The sequence below is a fragment of the Bactrocera dorsalis genome, chromosome 5 (genome assembly GCF_023373825.1).
Source record: "Bactrocera dorsalis isolate Fly_Bdor chromosome 5, ASM2337382v1, whole genome shotgun sequence".
Lineage (NCBI taxonomy): Eukaryota > Metazoa > Arthropoda > Insecta > Diptera > Tephritidae > Bactrocera > Bactrocera dorsalis.
The window spans coordinates 28,764,932-28,774,472 of record NC_064307.1 but is presented as its reverse complement, the minus strand read 5'-3'; the positions used below and the strand labels follow the sequence as shown (position 1 = coordinate 28,774,472).

At 33.4% G+C, this 9,541-nt stretch overlaps 1 protein-coding gene across 2 annotated transcripts in view; it reads left to right on the top strand.

The window, feature by feature from the left end:
- Positions 1 to 368: 368 nt before the first annotated feature.
- LOC105225021 (GTPase-activating protein) overlaps positions 369 to 9,541 on the top strand; it is a 36,916-nt gene continuing 27,743 nt past the window's right edge. The window contains exons 1-2 of one of the 2 annotated variants that reach the window (XM_011203322.4): positions 369 to 554; positions 2,248 to 2,603. In XM_011203322.4, coding sequence (XP_011201624.2) covers positions 2,474 to 2,603 — 130 coding nt within the window. In that variant the 5' untranslated portion in view covers positions 369 to 554; positions 2,248 to 2,473. Of the gene's footprint in view, positions 672 to 2,247; positions 2,604 to 9,541 lie in introns of both variants that reach the window. The other variant, XM_049456989.1, reaches the window with a different exon arrangement.

Genomic DNA, 9,541 nt, shown 5'->3' with positions numbered 1-9,541 from the left:
AAATGTCAAACTTTACGGTAAACCTGTAAGTTTCCAGATGGCAATACTAGTGCTGCCAAAGCCTGAAGTAGAAATATATGTACATATATAACTCTATATCTATAGCAATTCGTTTTAGGTGATACAAACAATCCCATTATACTCGGTGTAACATGTTACAAAAATATAAAAAAAACTGTGAGCTCTCAAATGTTTCATAGTACATACACTTCATTATGGAAAAGCAGGGTTGTATTACAATTAATTTCAATTCCAAGTTAATACTGCAACCCTGTACTGAGCAACACTGTCAACTCTGCTTGCTTGCAAACAACAACAAAGCTGTTTTTGTTGTTCGGCAATCAACTTCAACTCGCTATACAGTGGTCGTAAACGCAAAATAGTAGCAAAGAAATCGTCAATCGTACTGGTTGTTCATCCGGTAGTGTCGCAGCTCGTAATTCTTGTGCACACTTGTATTAGCTGCTTTTTCACTGCGGGTATACGCTTTGCGGTTGAATGAAACTTGTGCAGCACCAAAGTTCCCCGCCGACTCCGATTTCGTCGTTTTGCTTGTACGTACATACAAACAGATGTGTATTTTCTGGTTCTATGTGAAAAGTAGACCACACTGCAGACACCGGAAGTGATATTTTTTTATTGACAAAATCGAATTTCTTCAAATGAAAAGTGTAATAATTCGCTAAAAAAGATACGAATTTATTTGTTGAATACATAAAATATATTACACCGATATATACGCTAATGAATAAACAAATCAATGGGTTTAATCGTTTAACTATTTCCAAATTGTCGGAAATAAATGTATACAAAGTGATAGAAACTAATTAAATCGTGACTCGCCAATCAAGTGCAAATAAAAAAAAGATGCCGAAAAAACAAAAAAATATATTTTTATATGCATACGTACATATGTATGTATGTATGTATTGAGATAAGAGTAATCCAAACTATTTGCGATTGGGCCTTATGACCTACGCAATTTTAGGGCAAATGTACTTTCCAAACCCGCTAATTTTCTGCCAAAAATACCGATCAATGACATTCCACACCATTACGGCTTTAAGTCAGTTCATTCACAAATTTGACTTCTTTGGCAAAATGCAAATATATACATATGTATATATAATGAGTACATAATACGTATGTAAGTATGTGTATATGACAACGGCTACAACAAAACACCATAGATAGCTGGAGCGACGGCAACGACTACGCACAATTTCCGAAGTGCCGAAAATACCAGCAGCAAATACCCACGTCCATATATACAATACGTATTTATTTATATATCGACATATGTACATATGTACACGCTTGCTTGTGCACATAATATGCATAAGCAGATACATACATACATACATATATGTATTTGTATGTATGTACATGAAATATCATCCCAAAAACCTGAGCAAAACCAAAGCAGATTTTTATGAATGAACTCAAATTTCCCATTTCCTCTGTGACGCACCCCGAGTACCAATGTGCTCGTGTAGTATCTATGCAAACAAGCATGACGAACTCGTTAATGCGCCCTCTCGCTCTAGCGGTGCGGTTTCTGGTTGGACAACAAAAAATATATGAAGAAGTTTCTGAAAACATTTGCAGGCCTTTAACAGAAAATTCTACAGAGCTCTGTTAAGTGTAAGTGTCACAGAAAGTCTTTCTGCACATTGCTGTAATCGGTAAAAAGGATTTCCTCTTCAATTCCAACTTTTCGTCTTTGCGGCAGGCATTAATTTCTCACCTGTCCACAGATTGATTTCATTTCCAAACTGTTTCATACTAATTGGACTCTTTTGCACAGTGATGTGCAGACAATTGGCGGGCAGGGAATTTATGTTAAAATAATTTTAGAAAAATTCCCATTAAAAATATGAAAAAAAAATTATTATTAAAAATAAAATAAAATAATTTTCCAATAAATGGATGTATTTTGAAGAGTTTCCAAAAACATTATGAAATAATTATGAACTAAAACTAAAGTGAAAAAATTAAAATGCATGTTAATTTAAAACTTTTTATGATACAAAATTTTTTTGCAATTAAAAATTCTGTTTCATAAAAACATCACACTTTGGAATTGTTAAACCAGTGCTGATATTAAAAAAAATTGTGTTGTAGTAAAATGCGGAACTATTGCTAAGAAGATTGTGTTAAAAAATTTTATGAAAATTTTGCGTTGTTATAATGGCTTTTAAACTATTTTTTTTATTATGCTAACCTATGTGATTTGTAAAATTTCAGATAAAAAGTGTTCGCAAGTAATGTGGACCAAGAAGCTACGAGCAGTTATTTTAATTCAAATGTTTTAAATCAAATTATATCGCTTATTTCAACAAATTGTGTTATCCGCTCGTGTTATTAATGCATTAAATAAATAAAAACAACGGCAACACTAAAGCACTAAAGTGTAGTGAAATTTCCCTCGTGTAACGAACACGATATTGTACGGAACTGGAGAATTAACGGAATGCATCTGAAAAAGAAATACGAGGAAAGAGACGACCACAGTATGGAACATACAAGCATTAGTTATGGATCCAACATGGCCGATAATACACGCGAAGTACGAATTGAAGAGCAATTAAAAGTGAAAATTGGTATGTAAATTAGTGCAAATTACTATTTAATTATAAGAAAAAGTGCGATTCGATTTCGGTTGTTCTCACCCTTGTAAAATATTAGCATTTACATGGGGTTTCTGGTGGGATTTCGTGTGTGCATTGGAATGTTGTTGCTCTTCGCTAATGATGCGCGTTATTTGTGTATGTGTGAGCTTGTGCGTTTTAGTCGTTCACTTTCTAGCTTAAAACAATGATTAATGTGTAAAATGAAACGCTGCAATCTTATGGTGGATTTTATGTTATTTTCATATTTTCTTCAATTAAATTAATTAAAAAGTGTAATATAAAGTGTTGTTATACTTCATAAACAATGGAAACATGTATATATACCGAATTTGGCGGTGAAGTTTGAGTGTAAAATACTGACAAAATATTCAAGATTTGAATAACATCATAGCTTTAAACGAATAAGATATAAACTGTGTCGGTATATCACATATATATTTATTTCTTTTTCTCTTGCGTTGAATTCCCATTTGTTGATTTCCGTCACACATGCACACACACGCTATGTTTTTGTGATATTTGGTATGGTGTTGATTGAAAACGCGTTGAAACTGGAACAACAATGAATGCCTATACAAATGCAGCTGCTTTTTACCAGCTGCCGACACAGAAGTGCTATATCTGTTTGCTTGGTGCTTTTATATTTCCCTCTACGTCCCTTTATGAATGAATTTTCTGTACATGCGCTGGAATTGCGCAGGGCTACTGCTTGACGTTCTGTGTGTGTGTGTGTGTGTGTTTGTGAACACTTGTGTTGTTGGTGTTGTAATCATTTAATATGTGGGTTTCATGAATGGACGGAATGTTATGGTAAAGAGAACGCACAGCGCTGATCCGACAAGTAGGTAGGTGAATTGAACGCGATTAAGAGTAGACCTTTTCGATATATTTTGCAGGTATTTGTTTATTCTGTTGACTGCGATTTGGAAAATGCCTCATTCGTCGTTAATATATAAGGGTTTATAGAGATTGACTAGCTTAATAATATTTAGTTTAGGCCTATATCAGATTTTTTTCGAAATTTACCTGGGATTTAGAATAGCATCCCCCGATTAGGGGTAGAGGAGGTTCTCTATTTTTATATTCCCTAATTCGGTTCTAAAGATTATTTTGTATTAATTAGTGCAATGCTAACTTTAATTCTATATTAAGGTTCGTTGTGTAGTTAGGGTTAATTTTATTAGTCCAGAAATTGTTCAGATCGGATCTTATATCATATATGTAGCTACGATACCAACAGCGATAGGAATTAAGGTCTTGTAAATAATATTTGGGTTCTGTTAAATATCGCGACGGTTAATTTTGGCTCACTGTACCTAAACGAGAGAACCAAATTGAAAATTTTAAACACGCATGTATGCTTAAATTATCGAACTTTATTTTAAAACATATTTTATAAAAATCGGTTCACAAATTTTTCCACAAATTCACTTTAAAAACTGCCGAAGCAGTCCGCGGCCGAAGGCCGCCAACGCAAAAAGTAGTACTACACGAAAGTACATCGGTCACCCCGGGTATTCGCTCGACCAGGGTTATTTTTTTAGAGCGCGGCCGAAAGCCGCCAACGCAGAAAGGAGTACAACACGAAAGTACTTCGGTTATTAAAAAGTTCGATCCTTCTGTTTAAATGAGTTAAGCCTCGACCCACTCTACCCGGGAAAAACTGGCGCACCCTTGCTAGACACAACACCAACACACCACACCACCAATACACCCCACCTGGGGACACATTGTATTTCACCACATCAGATGTCAAAAGGATTGGATCTTCGCTTTTATTTTGACCACATTCGTCATCTACAATTCGATTCTACACTGCGCCGCGTAAGCACTACTTGTCGTTTACCGGTACCTAACTGCGTGCTACAATACATACATATATTGCGAAAAAAACGTCGTCTTACGGTTGCAGCTCGATACCAGTCGTTTGATCTTCAACCCAACATCGATCCTGTGTGTTACGAGAATATAAATAGATTCTCAGCGATCCTGGGAAATGTAGTAGCCGTTGCCTAGCACAATCATCCTTTGCATATGTCTGTAAATTTCAATAAAGGTGACCTTTTACCGTGACTAATACCTCACAATTAACTAGTTTGTTTTCCCTAACAAAATTATTGGGTGCTTATTAAGTTAAGAATAAAGTGGTGGATGTTTCTCACTAAATTAGGCATCCAAGTAAACACCTTCCTCTTTCCAATAAAGGGCATGAGGGGGTAGCGATAAAGTGGATGTAATAAAGCGACCCCAACAATCCCCAGACCTTAAAACTATGGAAAATAAATGGGATATTGTAAAACTGTGATATTTTAATAAATTAAAAGAAAAATATGAGTACGACTGAACTTTGCTAAATTATTAGGTACTTTGGAGCGATGAAACTACAAAATATTAACGTTGGGAGTGCTTAAAAGCAATAACACTTAAAGCATTTCTATTAAATTTTCTTGAAATCTGCAGAAGCGACTTACTATGCTATTTCTATATACAGACCAAAATATGCATTTGGAAACTAAATTATTGTTTTAAAAAGAAAATATTTTCATTTTTTTGTACATACTAAGTTACTTATTCCTCAATTTATGCTATGCTAATGAAAGAAATCATTTTGTTTTGTGTTTATATTAGTGATAAGCGTCGTCTTATTCCTACTCAAGGTGTGCTATTTCTCTGTCCAAGACTGTATACATTTTAGGAAAAATTTTAAGCAAAATTATACCATTTAAAAATATGTACATATATACATATAATATCTTTTATTATATTTTGCTCTCACTATAAGCTTTATTTGCCACTCGGTATAGCTCATTCACATTCTACATAATAACAGTTTCGTATACATAAATGGCAAACGCGCCTGCTTTACTAACCGCACCACACCCATCTTCGCAAATAAGATTACTTATTCCTACACACGGTAGGTAATAGCGCTTACCTTGATAAACTATAAGTTCGCTTAGCTGCCAGTTGGTCTAACATATTTGTAACAATAAGCTTTTTATAAGTCTATATGCGTGTATTAAATACCTACATATGTATACACAAATGAATTTCTTTTCTTTGTTATTCAACCCCATAATTTTATGCAAAGTCGCACTTTGTTACTTTCAACTTTTGATTTCCGTTTCTCATCATATGAATTTTTCACGTATGACAGAACCACAACAAACGCATCAAAACGTAGCAAGTAAGTAGCCAGGCATAAAAAACGACTAAGAAATTCAACGTGTACTTATGTACATTTGTATGTATGTATGTATGTAGTATACCATATATGCAACTATGTATATCGTCTTAGACTTTTAATGCCGACAAGCTATAGCTTAGGTTTTTGCACGCTCCGTCAAACTTTTTGCTGTCGCTGCATGTACATTTGCCTGTGTAAATTCATAAATATGTATCTTACATATGTACATATGTTCCATGTTGTTTTTTTTTCGTTGAGCTTCCTGTCTCATCGCCCTAGTTGCCGTCTTATTGGCTGGCAGCATTACCTGTTTTCTTATCTGTGCACATTTCTTGGTCCCCAGTGAAGAATCAAATATATTCATGTGTACATATGTATGTATGTATGTACATATGCAAGACTGAACTACAATTTTCTCTACTTTTATTATGCTTTGAAGTCTGTCAAAAACTGCTGAAATTAATTTAATTTATTTTAATATTTAATTACTCTAAAGAGCGATCTACCCAGAATTATTCTTTATTAAATGAAATCACTTGGAAATACATACATAGGGGAATTTTTAATAACATTTTTATCACAATTTTCGTATGAAAAATCATGATTCAAACAAATATTTAATACATTACTGTTTGGTTCTTTGGAATTAAAAAAATAAAACATTTCTGCGCAAAAATAAAAAATTCGAAAGTGTATGCATAAAACACACACAAAAGTAAAAGTAATGTGATTATGCAGAATGCGAAATAATCAAGCAGTATTTGCAAATATCCAAATATACATACATACATACATTATTACATATGCATATTATTTCATGCTAATGGAATGAGGTTAGAATATCGGCAAACATTTTAGTGAGTCTTTCCAAAAATTTATTGATATAGTGAAATTAGACTTTCTGTAGAAATTAAATGGAGGACTGTATTTCCAATTAGGTCATCACAACGATTTGCTTTAAATTTTGAACAAAACACTCAAGTTTAAAAAAAAAAAAACCAAATGTCTTATATTTCGGAAATTTTATTAATTGAATTTTTTAATAATACAAAAAATTATTTTTACAAAATTTAGAAATAAATAAAGGAAAAAAACGTTCAAAATAAATTAAAAAAGATTTCAATTCATCATGTTTTTTTGTAAAAAATTTAAACCAATTTTTATTTTTAAACAAAAAAATATAGACAGAGATATGCTTTTAGGAGAGAACACTCAATAAAAAAACTTTTATTTTGAAAACATTTACTTTTTAAAGAAAGAAAGGTATTAAATGATTATACTAATGCAAATTCATCAAGTCTATAAGTTTTTAGGAGGCAATATACGAGTATAATGGTAGCCACGTAAAAAACACTCCTAATGAAAAGAAGTTTTGTTATTAGTTTATGTAATTATTGCGATATTATAATTGTAATTTTCCATTTAGCAATCAAAAATGTATACTATCTTATGCCAATAAATATTTATTTCAAAGGTAATTTGCAACGCAAATATTTATATTTATTACCTGCGTAAATTTTTTATACATAAAATCCTATCGTATTCCGCCCGCCAGCACGTTTTCCGGCGTTTAAAGCGTTATTTTGTCTTATTTTTTAGTGCTTTGGATTTTTTTTCATTTTGCTATCGTGTTTAATCTTGTACGTCATACAACCAAAATTTGTACGTCTTATCGCTATCACTACTATTTTTAACTCGTTGCCTCTACGATATACATACTTGTACATACTTACATGTAATTCATTAAAATAATTCTTATTAACAAATAGGACAACTTGATTTTAAGAACGTTAAAATACCCTGGCTGAATTCATATGAGTCACTTTGATTTTTACAAACTTGCGCAAAGATATTGAATACAAAAAAAAACATAATTCCGTTCAATACAATAATGTTGACACAATTAGTCATGCGGGCAGCCAATTGTGGACATAAAGCCAATAGTGTGCACAGGCAACACACATTTATAAACATTCAATGCTGACAGAGCAGGAGGCAAATTTGGTCAGTAGCGCAATGGAGCGACTGCAAAGTATATTTGAACTTTTTTATTTTATTGTATTTATTGTCATGTTGCTGTTGTCAAGTATTGTATGACGAATTTATTGCGTCCCTAACCGACGCATCTCGTGCTCGATTACAACGCACTCACGCCTTCAAGTGCTCTTAAACTTACAAGTCATGGTTATGTGTCTCATATGACCGCAAAAAAGGGCTTAACCGTCAACGGTGTACCAGCTTAGTCGCGTTCATATCAAATCGGCCACAGGAGAGCAGACCACACAGCAGCGGTTGAGTCGGTTGTGTTGGCAACAACACTAATTGTGGGCAACACAGTTGTGTGCAGTTGTAAGTTTGCGGCTTGTTACCTAGCGCGTCATAATACCCAAGCGAGATTTCAACACATGCAGACGCAAGTGCGTGCGTCAAACCACCCAACTATTAGAGTTTGATATGAAATGACTTGTTGACGCTTGTCATTGTTGCTGCTATGATCATAATTTCAACGTTTTCTATGCTTTTCTAAGATTTTACTTTTTTGGTGTTGTCTGCAGTACACATTTAGCGTAACTTTAGACAGTAGCGATAAAAAATTACATAAAATTTTTAACCAAAAAAAAAAAATAATAATAACAACATAAAATATATGTATTGTAAATGTTGTTGCTTATTGTTAGCATTAGCATGCACAGAAGCAAGCGTAAAGTGGTAAAAACTCAATTTACTCTAAAAGGTAATTAATTAAAAGCTCAAAACAAGCAGCAGCCACCAGAAGCAACTGTTTTAATTGCAGCCACTGTCCTTTATAATTTCATTGTAGTTTTGTCTGACCAGTTGAATAGTGGCTTCAAACCTGTCATCAGCACTATATTAGTTGTTTTTATTGTAGCACACCAAATTGGTAATGGCAAACGGCATATATTTAATTTTATTGTTGGCTGAGTTTACACAAAATAAAACGTTTTATTACTTACTGTTTGAAGTGAAGAATTTTGGATGTTGTTACTGCTGTATTTTTGTTATTGTAACTTTAGTTGTTGGTTAAGCAAAAAACTGACGTTAAAAATAAACTTTACCAGTTATCTGGTATTTTTTTCAATGTATGTATGTATGAACTTTTATGGTTCCACTCATCTTATCGTGAAAACGACCAATTGATTAAGGTCAATCTGGTTATGTAATATTACATTTCAAGATTTTAATGCCTAACAAAACAGTAAGTTCAGTTCTATAGGGTGACCAATTTCGAGGTTCCTTACCTTTTTAATGAAATAACACATAAACTTCAAATTTAATGGGAAATGTTTAATATCAATCGAAAAAACATTCTTCAGCATTTATTTTTTGAAGATTTTCTCATCCAAATGTTGACCGCAGCTACGCCTCAGATAGTCCATTCTTTGGGTCCAATTTTCGATGACTACTTCGAGCATTTCGACTGGTAACTGGTGAATGGCACGCGTGATGTTTTGTTGTTTGCTCCAAGGCCTGAATCGAAGAGGGATTGTCCGCATAAGTTTTGACTTCGGAGATCTTTAGCTTCAATTTCAGGCATCAAATAATTGGTGTTCAAGGTCGCTATTGCGTTCTCACTGGCATTATTTTTACATAAATATAGACCAATGATTCCACCAACCAAACCATTGTTTTTTCTGGATGAAATAACAGCTCTTGAATCTCTTCAGCTCTTCGTCCCAAATGCGGAAATTTTGCTTGTTGA